The 23035-nt window shown below is 42.2% G+C and overlaps 1 protein-coding gene across 2 annotated transcripts in view; it reads left to right on the forward strand.

The window, feature by feature from the left end:
- Positions 1-17562: 17562 nt before the first annotated feature.
- LOC105015999 (RNA-binding Raly-like protein) overlaps positions 17563-23035 on the forward strand; it is a 60117-nt gene continuing 54644 nt past the window's right edge. Inside the window, exon 1 of one of the 2 annotated variants that reach the window (XM_010879539.5) lies at positions 17563-17854. In XM_010879539.5, the coding sequence (XP_010877841.2) occupies positions 17815-17854 (40 nt within the window). In that variant the 5' untranslated portion in view covers positions 17563-17814. Of the gene's footprint in view, positions 17855-18139; positions 18338-23035 lie in introns of those variants that run through there. The other variant, XM_010879549.5, reaches the window with a different exon arrangement.

A 23035-nucleotide genomic window follows, 5' to 3' on the forward strand; every position in this document is an offset into this window, starting at 1 on the left:
TTACTACTATTGCGCTTAAGAAAACATTTTAAAACACAAACTTCATTAATCAGATCGTTGTTTTGCAGTGCTTATCAGCATCTGTTGAATTCTCGCGTAACATACTGTAGTGTGTTTGGCAATTTGTTGATTCATAGTTGAGTTAATCAGACTTTCTTCTTCGAAAACATTTTTGTTGGGGCTTAGATAATCTGTTCAATTTGGGAGCAATTTATGTGTACTTCGAGGGTTACCTTGCATATTCTTAGCAGCACTCTTGACTTCTAGGGTATACTGCCACACCAAATGCATGTAATGCTTATTCCTCCCTTATTTTTTTTGTGGATAACACCTCCATTACTTGGTTGCATTGTTGCCATAGTCACTAACAAGGCGGTGACCAAAAGTTGAACTGGGGCTTATGACTTTATACAGGGTAATTAATGTTCAGTCTAAACTACTCTACAGAGGCTTGGAAATACGAAAACATTGTTAGGAAATTCCGTGAAGAATAGCTAGTGAAGCTAACGTTGTCTAGCAAAAATTTGGTGGACTCCCTTCAAAATTGGCTAGGTGGTTAATATTATATTGCATCTAAAATCAATTTGATGACATGAGAATGATGATTAACGGTCTAGCTATTAATAGTTAGCCTTCTTTAGAGGTTGTATTGTGTTTTCAAGCCTTAGTAATTCACTCTATACCACCTCATATTGAATTAATTTTTCAAGTGTAAATATTAATGACACACAGCACATGCACACAACATTTAGAAAACGTGAAGAAGTGTCTCGGTCTGAGGGAAAGATCCTACCTAACACATGGAGTCACCAGAGAAAAACAAAGGACCCTATTCAAAGACTACCAATTTTTGCTGTCTTCTGCTGTACCCCGGACACAGTATATATGCTGTGACCAAAATTTTACCACTGTGTTCTAATTTAAACTTTTTCATATTTTGGGTTTGGGGCCCCCTATTGGCCATAGGGACCCCACTTGCAGTGTGTGGTCGGCGTACAGGAAAAGTGTCACTGCATGAAGGACAGCATCTGTGCCAAAAACATGGGGGCCCATTTGTTTTCAATTAAACTTAGACGGGGGGTGGGATTCTATTCAGGTGGTGTGACCATGCGAGGTGGAATGAACAGAAATCTGTTTTATTTCTGAACTAGTGCCAAAAGTTGTTGACCGATCACAATATAAACTGATACTGTGAATTTAGCACATTTGTTGTACTCAGTGATTGTCCACTGGCTGTCTGCAAAGTATTTAACTCTCTTTGCCTTCTATGATGTAATTATTGATCTAACGTGATTAAATGTTGAAAGCCAGAGGTCCCTTACAGAGCTTTTAAAGGGGCAGTGTTGACAGAACAACTAAAAAGACGGGCAAAGACATTCAAAAATATCCATTGTCTTATTACCAATAGTACCTTAATAAGAGTTACATAATCCCTACCGGAGAGGGGTTTTTAGAAAACAGCGCAGGTGTCCATTTAGTTTCTACTGCTGTGGTTGGGATTTTGGGTTGGATCAGTAAATTTCAGCTCTACAGTGAAATAGAAGCCTGGCTGTATTCCTCATTCAGCCTGGAAGGGCATGGCTGGCCCTTCTAGCAGTCACCGCTGCCACGGTTACTCAACACTCAGGGATGGGAGAAAACACCCCATCTGTGCAATAGCTCTTTGATCAAGTGGTGTCAATCTCAAAAACATGCACACACATACAGTTGTGCAAACACACACTCAAACCCTCCCCTCTATGACAGGGGTCCAAGTTTTAACAGATGGCTGGTCATGGCTCTCACCCAGACTCTGATTCCTCGTCCACATGAGATGGCAGCTCTACGGTCGGACATAATGAGGCTGTCACACACAAACACTGCCAGACGTACTGTACTGTATGAAGGAGTGATGATGGGAGTTGGGGGGTCGGGGAGATGGAAAGGGAAAGAGTACATGACAGTGAACTCTTGAAATGAGGTGCTTAGTAACACTAACACAAGGCAACAGTGAAAATGTTGTTCTACACAAATTAGGAGAGTTAGTGTTATAGAGCTCAGTGGTAAGACATCATTTTGTGGAAATCAGGACTCTGGTGTCTGCAATAGAATATTTCTTTATGCAGTCTTTTCACCAAAACGTTTTTGACAAAACTGTTTAATACACCAAGATTCAGAATGAAGAACCACTTTGGGTGTCAGAGAACTTTAATTGTATCATACAATTCCAATTTGGATTACATCCTGTGAACCCCAGATATTTGCTTAGGTGCACTGTGTTTCATAGTCTCACTTCAGACTGATGTTTTTTTCAGTTGATTTTCACTGTGGGGTGGAGAGTTAAACAGACAGCGGAGGAGGAAGAAGGAGCGAGAGAGGGTGGGGACGGGGGAATGAAATAGGCAGAACAGGGAGGGAAATGAAACAGAAAGGCACTCAATGATAACGTATGAGCTGCCTTTTCTGTTCTATAGCAGTAGGGAGAAGAGCAGTGGTGCATTTAAAGAGAAGATTATTACGTCCAGACTCAGTAATACCTCTGTGAACACTGTCGGGGGGGGGGGGGGGGGGGTGGGGGGGTCAGACAATTTATTGGCACCATGCCAGTTAAAGTGTGGATCCGCAACTGAAGAATTCTGTTATGTCTTTTTCTGCTTAAGGGACAGTCAGGTGCTTGTAAACTGCTAGCAACTGGTGAGAGGTGCCTTCAGTCCTCTGCTGAATGGAATAAAGATACTGGACCTGTGCAGACACTTTGTGGCGATCACAAATGGAGTTAGGATGGGAACTTGAACAGCTTCCTGAATCACTCAATGACCGGGTATTCTTGGGGTTCATCTCAGTAGTTTTAATAGTCTAGTTGTACTAGTATCCACAGCTCTGTATGTTATTTATTTATTATTTGAGGGTTGTAACATTTCAACAGCCCTCAGCGATTTACCAGAACCGTGCTGGGGCAGCTTGCCTCTTAAAAGTAACCATCCCCCAAAATTCTTTACAGACTTAGTTGCAGTGAGTGACACACATAAAGTCTTCATCTAGTTATGTATTGTGTATGTATGTGCATGTATTTTGATGTTTAGTAGTAAATCTAGCTTTTTTCTACTCTAACTTATTGAAGTATTGGAACAGTGCAAATGTGGTCCCTTCTCAATAAACAAATGGTTCTCATTCCATATGTTCACTTCCCAGTTCCAAAGGTGCCCATGCACCACGCACGTTTCGCAAAAACTTCACTAGTGTGTCATCTGAGTACACATGGGTGTCATTTAATATAATGTGGATGAAGGGCAGGTTAGATGACAGAAGTAGGAGGTGCCCAATTTCTTCCATTACCAGTGATAGGAACATGCTAATTCAGTTGCAAGGACACATCTCTCTGTCACCTCAAACACACAGAATACGTCACCATGCTTTTTCTTTTAAGACAATGTGAACTAAACGTGCGGGCACCTACCACTCTGGTTAGATTGGTGTTGTTTCTGTTGCATAACTAGTATTGCGGTTACACCATTTTACCAATAACCAAAAGGTCACTGAATTCAGATAATAATTATAAAATGTAGATTCACTTTCAGATTAAATGAAGTTGGTAAAACAAATGGCCACTGGATTGATGTAAATAATTATTATATCATTCTGAAAATTTGGCATATTACTTCTAGACTTATTAACTACATGGTTTACTTGGTTTCAAAGTAGACCATAATCCAACCATAATGTATAGGGAAATATTTTATAAACATTGCCTTTTCATGCATTTACCAGTTCAATTGATTTTGCAAAGAAATGTAATTGTCTAGAATCTCAGGGTATTAACTTAGTCGTGGTAGTTGCAATTCATATTTCCATCTCTGCCCATAAAACCGCTTAAATGTGAGGTGTGGATTATCACAAAATTGTTGTATAGTCTCCCTGTGCCTGTGCACACAGCTGCCTGAAAGTGATAATCAATATTGTAAGCTAAACATTCTATGTTCCAGGAGCCTTATTAACTAATATGACATATAAATCAACTAAACTATTTAGATTCATTTCAGTGGGGCTTAGAATGTAATAAACACAATGCCTACTAAAACAAAGACATATAGCATATGCCTGTGTACATATAGCCTCAACTACACCACCAACTACTCCGTCAATTACTAAATATTACAGATGTTTTTGTGATTACTGCCTTGCTCCAGAATGGTTTACTTTTTTATAAAAAAAATTGCATTCAATTCAATGAAATACTCTCAGTGGGGAGAACAAGTATTTGATACACTGCTGATTTTGCAGGTTTTCCCACTTACACATTTTTATCATAGGTACCCATCAACTGTGAGTGATGGAATCTAAAACAAAAATCCAGAAAATCACATTGTATGATTTTTAAGTAATTAATTTGCATTTTATTGCATGACATATTTGATACATCAGAAAAGCAGAACTTTTGATCTCTGTAATTGCAAACCTTTGTTGCAATTACAGAGATCATACGTTTCCTATAGTTCTTGACCAGGTTTGCACACACTGCAGCAGGGATTTTGGCCCACTCCTCCATACATGACCTTCTCCAGATCCTTCAGTTTTCGGGGCTGTCGCTGAGCAATACAGACTTTCAGCTCCCTCCAAAGATTTTCTATTGGGTTCAGGTCTGGAGACTGGCTCGGCCACTCCAGGACCTTGAGATGCTTCTCACGGAGCCACTCCTTAGTTGCCCTGGCTGTGTGTTTCAGGTCGTTACACGGCGAGTGGAGTTGAGACAAAAATAGAGCTTTTTGGTCTAATCAGACCACATGCCCTTCTCCCATTCCTTCTCTGGATCATCCAGATGGTCATTGGCAAACTTCAGACGGGCCTGGACATGCGCAGGCCTGAGCAGGGTGACACTGCGAGCGCTGAAGGATTTTAATCCATGACGGCGTAGTGTGTTACTAATGGTTTTCTTTGAGACTGTGGTCCCAGCTCTCTTCAGGTCATTGACCAGGTCCTGCCGTGTAGTTTTGGGCTGATCCCTCACCTTCCTCATGATCATTGATGCCCCACGAGGTGAGATCTTGCATGGAGCCCCAGACCGAGGGAGATTGACCGTCATCTTGAACTTCTTACATTTTCTAATAATTGCGCCAACAGTTGTTGCCTTCTCACCAAGCTGCTTGCCTATTGTCCTGTAGCCCATCCCAGCCCTGTGCAAGTCTACAATTTTATCCCTGATGTCCTTACACAGCTCTCTAGTCTTGGACATTGTGGAGAGGTTGGAGTCTGTTTGATTGAGTGTGTGGACAGGTGTCTTTTATACAGATAATGAGTTCAAACAGGTGCAGTTAATACAGGTAATGAGTGGAGAACAGGAGGGCTTCTTAAAGAAAAAATAACAGGTCTGTGAGAGCCGGAATTGTTACTGGTTGGTAGGTGATCAAATACTTATTAAATAAAATGCTAATTAATTATTTAAAAATCATACAATGTGATTTTCTGTATTTTTGTTTTACATTCCGTCTCTCACAGTTGAAGTGTACCTATGATAAAAAGGACAGACCTCTACATGCTTTGTAAGTAGGAACACCAGCAAAATCAGCAGTGTATCAAATACTTGTTCTCCTCACTGTAGTTAGGTCTGGAAATATTTGGACACTGACACAATTTTCGGTCTGTACGGTTAAACAAAAAGTATCATATGAAACATTTAGAAATTGCAACCATTTTCATACACAATCCACTTATTTCAGGGGCTCAAATACATTTGGACAAATTAACACAATCATAAATAAAATGTTCATTTTTAATACTTTGTCAAGAATCCTTAGCAGACAATGACTGCGTGAACTCTGAAACGCATGGACATCACCAAACGTTGGGTTTTTTGTGATGTTTTGCCAGGCCTTTACTGCAGTTTTCTTCAGTTGTTGTTTGTTCGTGGGTCTTTCTCACATATGTTTTGTCTTCAGCAAGTGAAATGCATGCTTGATCGGGTTGAGATCAAGAATATTTCAGAATATTCCACTTCCTTGCCTTAAAAAACTCCTGGGATGCTTTCGCAGTATATTTTGGGTCATTGTCCACCTGTGAGTGAAGAGCCGTCCAATCAACTTTGCTGAATTTGTCTGAATCTGAGCACAAAATATATCCCTATACACTTCAGAATTAATCTGTCTCCTTCTGTCTTCTGACACATCATCAATTAATACTAGTGACCCAATGCATTTGGAAGCCAAGCATGCCCATGCCATCACACTGCCTCCACCGTGTTTTACAGATGATGTGGTTTGCTTCTGATCATAAGCCGTTTCTCCATACTTTTGTCTTCCCATCATTCTGTTACAGGTTGTTCTTAGTTTCATCTGTCCAAAGAATGCTGTTCCATAACTGGGCTGGCTTTTTTAGATGTTTTTTGGCAAAGTCTAATCAGGCCTTTCTATTCTTGAGGCTTACGAATGGTTTGCACCTTGTGGAGAACCCTCTGTATTTGCTCTTGTGAAATCTTGGATAGACTTAATAATGATATGCCTACCTCCTGTAGAGTGTTCTTCACTTGGATGGATGTTGTGAAGGGGTTTTTCTTTACCATGGAAAGTATCCTACGATCATCCACCACTGTTGCATTTTGTGGACGTCCAGGCCTTTTTTTCTTGTATTGAGAGCTCTTTTGACTGTACTGATGAGAAGTAAAAAGTTTGAATCTTTGAGGCATTTTGATCATTTGAGTCAGTAATGCCTACATGAAACTAACAGCTGTTGGACAACCATTGAAACAACTGTTCAATTGAACGATAAAACGGACCTAGTCTGTTGTTCACAAGTCTTTTTACTTAGGCAAAGGCAGAGCTCTGTGCTTGTTTTCATCTTTTTTTTCATGGCATCAGTAATCAACTAACTATATTAATTATTAGTCTGTGTCCAGTCATCCGTTATAAACATGTCTTTATGAACTTCCTGCCTTCATCTATTTTTCCTGCAAATGTAGATAGACGTTCATCGGGGAACTAAGCTGGAGGATTGGGTATGAAGCAAGTGATCATGTAGTAGAAATCTGCTGTCAAACGTTCAAATTAACAATACAGTTGAACGAGTCACTAGAAAAGAGGACTTGTGAGTCCCGAGTCACTAAAAAGATTTGTTCGCGAACTTCACATCGCTATTTGACGGCATGTTGTGGGTTCACAGCAACAGCTTCCAAATGTGAATGCCACACCTGGAATAAACTCCAGACCTTTTACCTGCTCAATTGTTGAAGAAATAACCCACACATGTCCCTGAAACAGCTTTTGAGTCAATTGTCCAATTACTTTTGGTCCCTTGAAAAAGAGGGGGCTGCATATTAAAGAGCTGTAATTCCTAAACCTTTCCTCCAATTTGGATATGAATACCCACCAATTAATGCTAAGAGACTGCACTTTAAGCCTATATTCATTATTCAACTGTAACTTGAATATATTTTGGTAAACAGACAAAATAACAAAACTTGTGTCAGTGACCAATTATTTGCAGACTTTCCTGTATAGGCGTATTCAAATGAGTCTGACACACAGTGTAAAAAAACAAATGCTGGATAACAGATTATGATGATGTTACGCCATCTTGCCACAAGACAGCCACCCGCGGGGGAGGCTGAGTGTCTAGAGTGAAGAGAGATGAGGGAGAGGGCAATGACAGGTGCACACACAAGCTGGAGCACAAAGATGAGTGACACACACACACACACAAACAGGGAAGCAACAGTTACTGGGTCAGCCTTAAGAATTAGTTGGATTTGTTCACTAGATTCTTAACAATACAGGTATCCAGAGGGGTTTGAAAACTTGTCTTGTATAGAGTAATGTGAGTCAGTAGTCTGTATGCACTCTTGACCACGTCTGGGCAAGCTCCTGAGACGACGGATGGTGTCCTGGGGGGATCTCCTTCCAGACCTGGATCAGGGCATCAGTGCGCTCCTGGACAGTCTGTGGCGCTACTTGGTGGCGTCGGATGCACCGATACATATTGGATTCAGGTCTGGGCAACGTGAGGGACAGTCAATGGCATCAATGCCTTCGTCATCCAGGAACTGCCTACACACTCTGGCCACATGAGGCCGGGCATTGTCCTGCACCAGGAGGAACCCAGGGCCCACTGCAACAGCATAAGGTCTGACGATGGGTCTGAGGATTTCATCCTAGTACCTAACAGCAGTCAGGGTCCTGTTGGCTAGCACATGGAGGTAGACACAGCAAAACCTCTTGCGAAGGCACATATGGATGTGCCATCCTGAAAGAGCCTGAATGGGCTGCAGGTATCAGTAGTGACAAGGACAATAGCAAAATGCAAAACTAGAGAAGAATCAGTCAGGAAGGATAAGGAGAGGGATAACGAGAATTGTATGTGGCCACCACCTTTTTGGGGGTTGTCTTGCTGTTGCCTCTCCAGTGCACCTGTTATCACTTTCATTTGGACCAAAACAGATGACATTGAATCACAATCACTTATGCTTGCTGGACTGATTGATATCCCTAAAGTTTAACTTGCTTGGTGTTATACTGTGATGATTACATTTCCCCTTAATATTCTGAGCAGTGTACTTAAAAAAACCATATCAGAACAATTTCAGAAACTCCAGCTACAGTGGTTATAAAAAGTCTACACACCCCTGTTGTCACGTCCTGGCTATGCCCCTAGCCATCTCTGCGCTGGGCTGGGGGCATAGTCAGGACAGGACAGGAGGTGGCACCTCTAGCCACCTCCAATCTTTTAATCTCCCCAATTGGAGGCAGGTGTTGGTCATTGCCTCCAATTGGCGACCGTATTTAAGTTCTCTGTTTTGCCACACCAGTGTGGTTAATTTTGTTTTTGTTGTTCCTTCTGGATACCCGATGCATTTGCTGCGTTTGTTTTTGAAAAGAGTCTTTCTTTTCGATGAAAACGTGGATGACTTCCACTATTCAGTCTCTGCGCCTGTGTCCTACCGCTACCACGACCGTGAAACCTGTGAAAATGCCAGGTGTTTGTGATGTAAAAGACAGAGACAAAGAGAAATCATGTCAGAACTTCTTCCACTTTTAATGTGACCTATAATGTGAACAATTCAATTGAAAAACAAACTGAAATCTTTGAGGGGGAAAATTTTTAAATAAAAACCTTACAATAACTTGGTTGCATAGGTGTGAACACCCTATTATAACTGGGGGTGTGGCTGTGTTCAGAATTAACCAATTACATTCTATTTAACATTCATTCATGTTAAATAGAAGTCATTACACACCTGCCATCATTTAAAGTGATTAATCACAAATAAAGTTCAGCTGTTCTAGTAGGACTTTCCTGAAATTTTCTTAATTGCATCTCTGAGCAAAAGCCATGGGCCGCAGAGAGCTTCCAAAGCATCAGAGGAATCTTCTTGTTGAAAGATATCGATCAGGAGAAGGATACAAAATAATTTCCAAAGCATTAGATATACCATGGAACACAGTGAAGACACTCATCATCAAGTGGAGAAAATATGGCACAACAGAGACATTACCAACAACTGGACGTCCCTCCAAAATTGATGAGAAGAACGAGAAGCAAACTGGTCAGGGAGGCTTCCAAGATGATGACACAGTTTTATATTTCAATGAAGCATGGAGAAGCCCCAATATTACGTACTTAGCAAGCATGTGTTTCAGATATTAGGAAGTGGATGACAGACAACTTCTTACTTTTAAACTCAAGAAAAACAGACATTTTTGTTTTAGGACCCAAGATACAAAGAGCTTTGTTGGCAGATCTCACTGTGAACCTTGACGGCTGCATGCTCGTATCCCAAAAAACTGTAAAAAACCTCAGCATTACCCTTGACCCTGACCTCTCCTTTGATGAACATATAAAATATGTCTCAAGAGTTGTCTTCGAAACATTGAAAAATTCTGATACCTTTTATCAAAAACTGATGCAGAATAACTAATCCATGCTTTTGTTACTTCTTGACTAGATTACTGCAATGCTCTTCTTTCCGGTTACCATGACAAATCAATAAGTAAACTTCAATTAGTGCTGCACACGGCTGCTAGAATCCTAACTAGAACAAAAATTTGAACTCATTACTCCAGTACCAGCCTCTTTACACTGGCTACCTGTTAGGGTTAGGGCTGGTTTTAAGGTTTTATTGTTAACCTATAAATCAATACATGGACTTGCTCCTACTTACCTTGCTGAAATGATCCAGCCAGACATACCTACACGTAACCTACGATCGCAAGATGCAGATGCAATTTTAATTGTACCTAGAATTTCTAAACAAACAGCCAGAGGCAGGGCCTTTTCTCATAGAGCTCAACTATTGTGGAATGATCTGCCAATTAAGATTAGAAATGAAAACTCAGTGCAAACTTTCAAGTGTCTACTAAAGATTCATCTCTACACCATGGTCTATGATTAAGTGTAGTCTGGCCCAGGGGCATGAAGGTGACCAGAAAGGCTTGATACTGTCCTTGATACGGCCTCCCCCAGATAGGGCCACAGTGTCACCGGACCCCCCTGGCTCAGCCCCAAGGTCTAAGGAATGCATTTTTAAAATGTTCCCTCTCTCCTGCCATTTTAAACTTAGGAGGACATGAGGTCCTGGCCCACACCTGAGGAGTACCAGGCTTGAAACACCCATTGCTGTCCCTGTCCAAAGTCATCCTGGTTGATGATAACTGACGATTTCAGCTGCCACTGTGCTCACACCTCCCCCTCCCCCCGTTTTGTCCCTTTCCTTGTCCATCTGGTCATGCTTCTGACCTGGATTAAGTTTAAATAGACTGTGGACTCAGCCCACATTCATTTATTAATTATTATAATTTGTACTCTTAATATGTTCACCCGGTACAGCCAGAGGAGGACTGGTAACCCCTCTGAGCCTGGGTCCTCTCTAGGTTTCAACCTTCTTAGGGAGTTTTTCCTAGCCACTGAAATTCAACACTACTGTTGTTTGCTCCTTCGGGTTTAAGGCTGGATGTTTGTAAAAGCACTCTATTACAACTGCTGATGTAAAAAGGACTTCATAAATACATTTGATTGATTGATTTGATTGATGACAAGATGCATTTGAAAGTTAACACACAGGGTAACTTTTTATGACCACAGAAAATACATGCCATCCATTTATAATATGATAATTTGATTACTAAACCCCCAAACCAGCAGTGCTGGGTAATTGCACTGCTCTCTGCAGAACCCCAGGGCTAATCTGCGGGCAAGACTGTTTCATTTCTAAAATATACTGAACAAAATTATAAACGCAACACTTTTGTTTCTGTCCCCATTTATCATGAGCTGAACTCAAAGATCTAAGACTTCCTCTATCTTTTGTTACACAAAAGAGCCTTAGGCTGGCAGCAATAAAAGGCCACTCTAAAATGTGCAGTTTCACTGTATTGGGGGGGTCCGGGTGGGGGTCCAAAAACCAGTCAGTATCTGGTGTGACCACCATTTGCCTCACGGAGTGCAACACATCTCCTTCTCATAGAGTTGATCAGGTTGTTGATTGTGACCTGTGGAATGTTGGTCCACTCCTCTTCAATGGCTGTGTGAAGCTGCTGGATATTGGCAGGACCTGGAACACGCTGTCGTATACGTCGATACAGAGCATCCCAAACATGTCCGGTGAGTATGCTGGCCATGCAAGAACTGGGGTGTTTTCAGCTTCCAGGAATTGTGTATAGATCCTTACAACATGGGGCCGTGCATTATCATGTGCAACATGAGATGATGGTCGTGGATGAATGGCTCAACAATGGGCCTCAGGATCTCATCACGGTATCTCTGTGCATTCAAAATGCCATCAATAAAATGCACCTGTGTTCGTTGTCCATAACACACGCCTGCCCACACCATAACCCCACCGCCACCATGGGCCACTCGATCCACAATGTTGACATCAGCAAACCGCGTAGAGAACACCTCTCCAAAGTGCCAGACGCCATCAAATGTGAGCATTTGCCCACTCAAGTCGGTTACGACGACGAACTGCAGTCAGGTCAAGACCCTGATGAGGACGATGATCATGCAGATCAGCTTACCTGAGACGGTTTCTGACAGTTTGTGCAGAAATTCTTTGGTTCTGCAAGCCGATTGTTGCAGCAGCTGTACGGGTTGCTGGTCTCAGATGATCTTGGAGGTGAAGATGCTGAATGTGGAGGTCTTGGGCTGGTGTGGTTACACGTGGTCTGCTGTTGGATGTAATGCCAAATTCTCTGTAACGCCTTTGGAGACGGCTTATGGTAGAGAAATTATCATTAAATTAATGGAGAACAGCTCTGGTGGACATTCCTGCAGTCAGCATGCCAATTGCACGCTCCCTCAAAACTTGCGACATCTGTGGCATTGTGCTGTGTGATGGAACTGCACATTTTAGAGTGGCCTTTTATTGTGGCCAGCCTAAGGCAGACCTGTGCAATAATCATGCTGTCTAATCAGCATCTTGATATGCTACACCTGTGAGGTTGATGGATTATCTTGGCAAAAAAAAAGTGCTCACTAACAAAGATTTAGACAGATTTGTGAACAATATTGGTGTACATAGAGAAAGTCTTAGATCTTTGAGTTCAGCTCATGATAAATGGGGGCAAAAACAAAAGTGTTGCGTTTATAATTTTGTTCAGTGTATAAATATCCCATAACAAAGCAAAACACAGATATGATAAAATAAACACTGTGTATTTCACAAATAGCCTGCTAAACACAAAATCAGCAATCAATCACATTTATTTAATAATGCCCTTTTTACATTAACAGTTGTTGCATGTTTGTAGAAATACCCAATCTAAACGCCAACGAGAAAGCAACAAAAATCAATTAATGAGACCTAGAAAGAAAGTAAGAGAGGTGCTGGACTCTGAAGGTGGCAAGTTCTGGTGTAAAATTGACTGTTACCGTTCCAATTTAAGTGCATTCACCAAAGACGTTCCATTGGTCCTGCAGTTTATGGTTTTCTTATAACTCTTAGCAACAAATTCTAGACTTAAAGATGCAGTCTGGGACATTTTTGGTTAACAAATCTGTTAGTGTGTTTGTGTGGGTGACTGGCTCTGGTGTGCCATCTCTATGGATGTGTCCTTCCCCTTTCTACTTCCTGGCCATATTTCCCTTGGCCTTGCTCCCTTCCCCTCTATTTGGCCTTGTTCCTGAGTTTGTACTCATACCCCTCACTACTCTGTTTTATTCTTGCTCTCACACCTCTCCCTTTTCATCCGGTTTCTTTACTCTCCCTGATACCACACTACATCTGGGTTATCATTTAAATTATCCCCTCTCCCAATCCTCCTTAGTCCTCTCCCTCTATCATTTTATCTCCATTTAAATGGATCAAAACGAAATGTGACATATTTTCCAATTGAATGCGGTGCCCTGAGAAAAATGTAATACCAAGGTGAAGGTTTTCTGTTTGCGAAAAACATGTGATGTCTTGAGGGTGATAATGGGCTAATCAATGTCACTCCAACTTTCTCACTCACACATCTTTAGTCTCACCTCCTTCTAATGCCGAATCCTTTTTTGCCTCTCTTCCTCTGTGTCATACCCCGCCTTCTGGGTATGTCTGCTGGGCTGTATCAGGGAGAGTTCTGCTCCACTGCTTTTCTCTCTAATCCTCCCCTTCCCTCCTCCCCTATCCCACTCTGTCTAATTTATCTGGCAGGTGCATTAGGTTCACTTTCAGAAGTTTGGGAGTAAGTATGGAGCGATGCTTCAAGTCAATGTCACGAGCTAGAAGCTTTTCAACTGACCACTAAGGTCCTGGACACTAATTGGACAATCAGTGAGCCAATCAGAGATGTCAGGCTTATAGGACCATGAAGTTCACTGTTTGAATGAAACAGAAAATAAAGGAGTTCATAACAACGCCATTTTCTTTGTCCTTTCATTTCTCCATTTAGAATGTAGACCTTGTTACCGCTGTGTGTGTGCGTGCGTGTGCGTGCGTGTGCGTGTGCGTGTGTGTGTGTGTTCAATAGAGGATTAACAGCTGCAGATGTAATTACATGGAGCATGTAGAGTGCTGCTGGTGATGAGCCCCAATAATACCAGTGTGCACCGATCAAAGGCTGACCCACATGCATGCACACTTGTGCACACACATACACGCACGCACGCACGCACACACACACATGCACTCTAACACACACACGTGACTGTGCATGTGTTTTGGGTATGCAAGTTTGCATGCATCCGGGTCTGCCCTCGGTTTCAAATCAGAACCCCAGGCTGATTAGTCTAAATAATAATAGGTTTTCGCGTGGCTTTACAGAGTGTTATTTGATGTTGACGACACAAAAGCCTCTTGCCTAAAGCCAGTCTACTCTGTGTTGAGTTTTTAATAAACTAATTACATAAATACCTCCAGTAGATGAAAGCCTCTCCCCTGGGCCCAGGGAGATGATTAAACCTCATCAGCTTTACTCTCTACCAGGCCTGTACACAGCAGTACACTAAACAATGGATCCACTATTAACTAGGCTGATGGATACAGATGGATTCAGTTGATTTTGGTGTTAATGGTTATGATGATTGTAAACACAGGCTTAAGTGATATTAATGATGTAGGTAGCTTCAGTAGATGCATTTCTCCACTGCTCAGCTTCACATACTTATGAGTGTGTGTGTGTGTGTGTGTTTGTGCGTGTGTTTGCTTGGGTGTGTGTGTGTGTTTGTGTGTGTTTGCTTGGATGTGTGTGTGTGTGTGAGTTTGGGTTTGTGTGCATGCGGAATTCCCTACCTGGGCAGATTCCTGAGTGTTTATGTATAAGGTCATGCTATCGACAGATGGCCTCACTGTTGATACTGTATGAGGGTTTACATGTCTCTTGTGGAGCCCACTGATGGCCTCCATGTTGATACTGTATGAGGGTTTACATGTCTCTTGTGGAGCCCACTGATGGCCTCCATGTTGATACTGTATGAGGGTTTACATGTCTCTTGTGGAGCCCACTGATGGCCTCCATGTTGATACTGTATGAGGGTTTACATGTCTCTTGTGGAGCCCACTGATGGCCTCACTGTTGATACTGTATGAGGGTTTACATGTCTCTTGTGGATCCCACTGATGGCCTCCATGTTGATACTGTATGAGGGTTTACATGTCTCTTGTGGAGCCCACTGATGGCCTCCATGTTGATACTGTATGAGGGTTTACATGTCTCTTGTGGAGCCCACTGATGGCCTCCATGTTGATACTGTATGAGGGTTTACATGTCTCTTGTGGAGCCCACTGATGGCCTCCATGTTGATACTGTATGAGGGTTTATATGTCTCTTGTGGAGCCCACTGATGGCCTCCATGTTGATACTGTATGAGGGTTTACATGTCTCTTGTGGAGCCCACTGATGGCCTCCATGTTGATACTGTATGAGGGTTTACATGTCTCTTGTGGAGCCCACAGATGGGGTCCATATTGAAACAACGTGTTTTAGTTGTTGAGTAAATGACTGGTGAATCATGTTGAGTGAAACATACAGCAGTAGTCTCCCGTACCTGTCTTTTAATCTCTTCATCTCCTGAATCTAATAACATTGCCCTCAAGGGACACTGTCTGGGTTTATGTGTGTGTGTGTGTGTGCGCATTGGCTTGTGTGTGTGTGTCTGTGTATATATTTGTTTTTGCCTTTCTGTAGAGTGCCTGTCTTAGATAAGGCTTAATGAATGTTTCTCTCCCAACAACAGGGAGGTGAGTCGTTCTCTCTCTTTCTCTCCCTTTATTTTTCTCCCTGGTCTGCCTCTCTCGCCATGTCTCTACTGAATCAGAATCTTCGTATCTAATTTATCTTCAAGGATCTCCACTCTTAGCACTAGAGAAGCCAGGTCAAGAGTAATTTTGTGTCAAATACAAAATTCAGACTATATCCATCCCTGACTTTTTATGAATAATTAAATAAGTAAACACGTGTCTTGTATGAGTTGTTGATATTACAGAGTAATAAACTGTTGTATGGGAGATGCATTTCTTTTTTCTGTAAGTGTGTGTGTGTGGGACTGTGTGATATCCCATCTCTGTTTAATATGAGTTGTGAGGTGTTAGACTGTCCTATGTCGGTTATATGAAGTCAGTAATGAGGTGTCAGACTCATATATACCTGTGTAATATGTGGTCAGTAGTGAGGTGTCAGACTCATATATCCCTCTGTAATATGAGGTCAGTAGTGAGGTGTGAGACTGATATATCCCTGTGTAATATGAGGTTAGTAGTGAGGTGTCAGACTCATATATACCTGTGTAATATGAGGTCAGTAGTGAGGTTTCAGACTGATATATCCCTGTGTAATATGAGATCAGTAGTGAGGTGTCAGACTGTTCCATCTCTGTAATATCAACTCAGTACTGAGGAGTCAGACTGTTTCATTTCTGTGTAATATGAACTCAGTACTGAGGTGTCAGACTGTTTCATCTCAGTGTAATATGAGGTCAGTACTGAGGTGTCAGACTGTTCTATATCTGTAATATCAACTCAGTGCTGAGGAGTCAGACTGTTTCATCTCTGTGTAATAAGAGGTCAGTACTGAGGTGTCAGACTGCTCCATCACTGTAATATCAACTCAGTACTGAGGTGTCAGACTGTTTCATCTCTGTAATATGAACTCAGTACTGAGGAGTCAGACTATTTCATCTTCGTGTAATATGAGGTCAGTAGTGAGGTGTCAGACTGTTCCATCTCTGTAATATGTACTCAGTACTGGGGAGTCAGACTATTTCATCTTCGTGTAATATGAGGTCAGTAGTGAGGTGTCAGACTGTTCCATCTCTGTAATATGTACTCAGTACTGGGGAGTCAGACTATTTCATCTTTGTGTAATATGAGGTCAGTAGTGAGGTGTCAGACTGTTCCATCTCTGTAATATGAACTCAGTACTGAGGAGTCGGACTGTTTCATATCCGTGTAATATGAGGTCAGTACTGAGGTGTCAGACTGTTCTATATCTGTAATATCAACTCAGTGCTGAGGAGTCGGACTGTTTCATCTCCGTGTAATATGAGGTTAGTAGTGAGGTGTCAGACTGTTTCATCCCTGGATAATATGAGGTCAGTCCTGAGGTGTCAGACTGATATATCCCTGTGTAATATGAGGTTAGTAGCGAGGTGTCAGACTGTTTCATCCCTGGATAATATGAGGTCAGTACTGAGGTGTCAGACTGATATATCCCTCTGTAATATGAGGTCAGTAGTGAGGTGTCAGATTGTTTCATCCCTGGGTAATATAAAGTCAGTCGTGAGGAGTCACACTGTTTCATCTCTGTGAAATATGTGGTCAGTATTGAGATGTCATCCTCCTTTCTCAGCTCCTCTCTCATAGCTTCCAGCTCCACACCCCTGCTCCTCCGTCCCCCTGCACTCCTTCAGCCCACGGCTGGATAGAGTTACCTTCTACTCACCGCACCCCATCATACACACACATACGCACAGGCACACAAACACACTTTCTTCTTGGCAGCTTTCTCCTTCCCTGGGCAGACTCTCTAAGCCCTGAGCCAGGCTCCTGTTTCTGACAGAAAACCAGCTGCACACTCACCCTAAACCCCCTGCCTTCTGGGAGCTAATGGGCTAGCCCAGCGTTGCCCCTGTCCCCCCCCCACCCTGCCTGCAGAGGGAGAGATGGTACATACCGCTGGTGCTGCTCTGACTGTGCTGTCATTGATTCAGTAGTAACATAGTCATCAGTACACAACCCACCAGCCTGCCTGCAGAGAGAGAAAACAGGGAGAGAGAGAGGACGTTAGGAGAAAGGAAAAGAGCTTCACAAAGAGAGAGAGAGAGAGAGAGAGAGAGAGAGAGAGAGAGAGGCAGAGAGCGAAGCAGAGAAAGTGTCCAGCCATCGGCGTGTCTCCAGTCTGCCAACTAAAGCCGCCCTCTTTGTTTGGTTTCCCTGATATGACTCTGTTCAAGAGTGAACACAACCGCAGCCCACGATGTGAGTATGACGGTCTGTACACCCCAGTCTGTGAGCCAGTGTCCGGATGTTGGAGTGTGCGTCAACTATATACTACATCTCCTACTCTCTCTCTATGTATGTACTTTAGTCCCTCTCTCTCTTTCTACTTTGGTCTCTAGCACTGCTTCGACCCCCTCCCTCCATCTGTTGTTGCCTTTCTCTAACCCCATTCTACGGTTTTCACACCCCTCTTCTTCTCTTTCCTTCTTCTTCACTGCTATTCTTTAAATCAGTCGGTCCCTTTTTTTTCCCTTTCTTTTTCTCTTTCCTCTTGTCTTTCCTCGAACCCATCCTCGTGCCTGGCTAGATATATCCCTGTCTAAAAAGGAAAGGCTGAACAGGAGGGAGGAGAGATGGTGTGAGAGATGGAATGAGTGAAGTAGTGAAAGGATCCTAAGTTGAGATGACAGGAACTCCACTTTACTCTCAGAACACAGCTGTGCTTAACCAGAGACTGGTGAGGTGTGTTTAAGAGGACGTGGGTGTTATGAGATTGTGTTATGTGACTATGTTATTCATTTTGTGTGTTTTGTGTGTATGTCTGAGTGCATGCATTTGTGCCTGTGATACAGAAATAGACAAAGAGAGCGAAAAGGAGACAGGGATAAATAAGGAGACCACTTTTGTCAACATGCTACAGTACGCGGCATCTGTAGCATGGGTGCATTAGATTGCATGACAGATGTCAGTGACTGTGATAGTGTGTTGAACAACAGAGTGGTATTGGACTGCTCTCTGAGGTTTCAGACTGTCTGTCTGACAGGTTCTCCTGCAGTGCTGGACTGTTTGAATCGATCCGACTCCGGAGCAGCTCAGGAGCTGCCAGTCACAATAGAAGAATAAAGACACAGGGTCTGCACTCTCTGAGTGGAGAGGGCAGGGGAGAGAGTGATCAGGACCAGGGGCAAGAGCTGACCCTTCTACCCAGCTGAGGCTTCATTCTGTCTGGGCACTGCCTTAGTGGGTTTTGGGGTTGTCAACAACTGTGGGAAGCGGGATTAGATCAATGTTCAGAGAAAGGTTATGGACAATGGACCTAACAACCAGTTCAATTGTGCTGCTTAATATCCTTTGGAATTTAGGTATCTTAGGTACTATAGAAAAATGTATGTTTTAAGTTTTGTTTTCTTGTTTTGCTAGGTGAGGATTGAGTTGATGTACCACCCTTAACGTTTAAGACTTAAAACCTTCTGTGTAAAGCTAACTTTGATCAAGGTTTCAAATGGTCTACAGTTGGTATCAGTCTTTTCATAGTAAGTATAATTTGTAGAGTTATGATATCAATTTATAACAAGTGTAGGTATATTAAAATATAGAATAAAATATAGAATATCTTATCTTTCTCCAATTGAAACCACCAGAAAATATACTGTCATTGTCACATCATCCATGTCCATGGGAATTTATGTGCCTGTATGGTATAATATCTCCTTTCAGATATATTTTGTGTGACCGTTTGCATGACATTTCTTTTTCCAATGAGGTTTAGTTATGTACAAAACACTACAAGAATAGTGCTAACTTAACAGTATATATATATTTTTTTTTTAAAGCAATAATGTTTTGTTATATAGATTGTCTAAAGCTATAAAGTAAGTACAATTTCTATTTCCCCCTTTTTTGACAATGATTATTCAATTCCACGGTGTCATCACGTGTGCCACAGCCTTTTTTTAATCTGGCGTCTAGCATTCAAGTTAGGTTTGGGCAAATAATGCTCTCATCACCCTTTTGCTAACTACACAGTCAACATCTCATATAAGTGAATTGGTGGACATTTTGATTTGTTGAACATACCCTAATCAGAGTATGTTCAGTACATCGTGCATTTATTAATTATTACTATTTGTACTCTTAATGTGTTCACCCAGCACAGACAGAAGAGGACTGGTCACCCTTCTGAGCCTGGTTCATCTCTAGGTTTCTTCCTAAATTCCTAGCCACTGAAATTCAACACTAATGTTGTTTGCTCCTTGGGGTTTAAGGCCGGGTGTTTTGTAAAAGCACTTTGTGACACCTGCTGATATAAATACATTTCATTGATTGATTGATTGATCAAGACACCTCCAAACTGTTAACCAAATCAGCTGCTAAAAAACTATTTTCCTCTCCCTTCATATGGAATGATGACTATACAGGAACTCTAAAATCTCTACACGTATTCATGAACTATAAATGAAGGTATAGGATATACTCACCACTCAAATCCCATGATCTGAGCAAGGATGTCTGCCAGGCCTGTAGAAATGGTTGTCGGCACCTGGGTGTCAGAAGTAGGGAAGGGGAAAAATAGTTGAGTCTCATCCGCATTGCAATGATAGGAAAGAACATGTAATGATATCACAGAGCCAAGGCACTTTGTGTGAAGAGAAGTGGAGCGTGGCTGGCAGACAGATTCATGTCAGCTGATAGGAGCAGACTGCCAGGTATGAGGCAACCCAAGAGTGTCCAGAGCCTGAGACACACAGTCCTGAGAATGTAGAAGAGGATCAGATGGTTCAATGTTAAAGTCAGCGGTTACATCTACAAGAACAAGAACAGATAGTCAGCTTGGACAGTCAGGGATGAGTTGATTAAGGAGATAAGGAATGGGAGAAGATCTCCAGAGATGTTCTGAAGAAGGGAGGAGGGGATGGGGTTGAGAGGAGGGTTGTTAGGCAACTGGACATTACTAATTTCATCTGCGGGGGGAAAAAGAAGTTAAGGCATAGACAAGGTTGTATATATGAGGGACCAGTGAATGAGGTACACACAGCAGCTCCGCCAGGAAGTTCTCACATTCAAACACAAATTGGAGGTGAATGCATTTCATGGCCAAAAACCACGATTTGGCTTATGGGTGCCAAACCTACAGTACCACAAGGAGTTGCTAGAGCGTGTCAAGACAAGGCAGCTTTGTCTGGCATCCATCTGTCCCCCCAAGCTGTGTTGAGCTAGTTTTCCACCCTCTTTGGACCCTTGGGGAATGTTGGTATGCCACAACCAGGATTCAGAAACCTGGCCGCAGTCACGCAGTTTTGAACCAAAGCAAAGACTGCAGTGCTACCCAGGGGTCCTGTAATTTTACATAGAATATCCCCAGCTAAAATCCTTGTTGAACTTAAGCTGTTGCTGTCATTGTATCATTAGGTCAATAAATCTTCTCTTGTTGCTGCTGTTCAACAACTTAACTAAAGATGTTTGTCAAGGGCACATTACATCAAGTTATCACATTTTTCTGTTTCTTTCCTCTTCTGAGTGGCTGAAATATTTACATTATATTTTCATGTTTTGTTACTTTAGCTTGTGTAATGTGCCCTTGACAAATTTTAAGGGCACATAACTTCTTTAGTTTGTCAATTATTGTTTTCAACGATATGTCAGACGTTCTTGTGGGCCCCACTGATAGGCTGCCATGGGTGCTGTGCCCCCCACCGCACCCATTAAAGCTATGCCTCTGCCTGCATGCTGTAAAGCCTTGTAGATCTCCAAATAATGGGAGGTCAGAGTTTCACTGTGGAGAGACCAGGGGGATTGTCTAGTGATTGTGTGTTTACTCAATACAACACTTCCAGGATATCAGTGACATATCTCTCCTGCCTTTCAGGCCGATTCTCCGCGTCTTTGTCTCTCCGTCTGTCCCCTTTTCTCTCTGTTAAAATAGTTTCTTCCCCATATTTTCCCTCCCACTCTAACAGCCACTACCTGCCATGCCGCTGTGTTAGTCCTCTTGTTAACAGTGATGTTGGCAGTAAACGCCGGTGATGGCTCAGCCTATGATGTCTTCAGTAACAACCCAGTCAGCAGGTTCTGATCTGAGGTCATGGACTGGGAATGCTGTCAGAGAAAGCGGATAGGAAGCTCCACAGAGTCTGGTCTGAGAACAGCATAGTGGTAGAGACTGAACATGTTGCGTCAGCGAGATGTGAACAGGCAGACGGCGGTGCAATAACAATCCCGTTGCCACAGGATACCCTCATTTTCCCTGTGCCTTTTGTGTGTGTGTGTGTGTGTGTGTGTGTGTGGTGGGTGGTTCTGAATATCCAAAACGCTCAGGGCACCATGCTGGGCAGGATCCCCCAAGTCATCTCAAAACATGCAAAACATCACTACATTCTATCTACAGTTCAGAACTAATTTCTTCATAATACATTTTCAATATTACATGCTGTATTTTAATTATAACATACATCATTTTAATTATTAAATACACTATTTCCATTACTACATACTGTATTTCTATTATTACATCCTGCATTTTTCTGACCTGTTCTTGACACTAGGTTTTAGAGTAATGACATTTGCATTCTATCTACAGTTCAGAACTAATTTCTTCATAATACATTTTCAATATTACATGCTGTATTTTAATTATAACATACATCATTTTAATTATTAAATACACTATTTCCATTACTACATACTGTATTTCTATTATTACATCCTGCATTTTTCTGACCTGTTCTTGACACTAGGTTTTAGAGTAATGACATTTGCCTGAGTAAAAAAAACATTTTTCAGGTAAATTGAGAATTAAACTATAGGATGTCTTTGTTTATGCGTATCCACCTATCTTCCAGGTAATGTGATTAAGATGGCTTTAGATATGAGCATTTACTGTAGTGTGTGGTGGGTGAAGTAGAGGTTGATGGGAGAGGCACCTCCCCGCATTCAGACAGTGCACAGCAGGAGGGATTATAGATTTGTAATCCTGTGGTTATGATTAGGACTCATTCATGTGACCTTGGTCTTGTGACCTCTGTTACAATTTGGTCCCACTGACAGGCAGACGCTGGCTTGTTTGTGTTTCTTACAGTAGTTGTTATTCAGTGCCCAGCTGTGCTACACTAATAAAAAATGTCATAAGGAATTGAATATGCAGAGAACATCTTGTACATGCCTGTGTGTTTATTGGCCTGTAGGGCTGTGCTGATGTTATTTGCGTTTGTGTCCTGGGTGATGTCATCTTCTCAGGGAGCCTGCCCTACTGGTGTGTACACCGTGATGAGTGTGTGTGTGTGTGTGTGTGTGTGTGTGTGTGTGTGTGTGTGTGTGTGTGCGCGCGCATTGCCTCTATAAAGAAAACACCTGGTTTCCTGTATAGACTGTCAGTCTGTGTCCTCTGTGCAGATGGGTCCACTGTTTACAGACCCTTCAACATAAAGTGCTTTTCCACCTGAT

This window comes from Esox lucius, chromosome 2 (genome assembly GCF_011004845.1).
Source record: "Esox lucius isolate fEsoLuc1 chromosome 2, fEsoLuc1.pri, whole genome shotgun sequence".
NCBI classification, from domain to species: domain Eukaryota; kingdom Metazoa; phylum Chordata; class Actinopteri; order Esociformes; family Esocidae; genus Esox; species Esox lucius.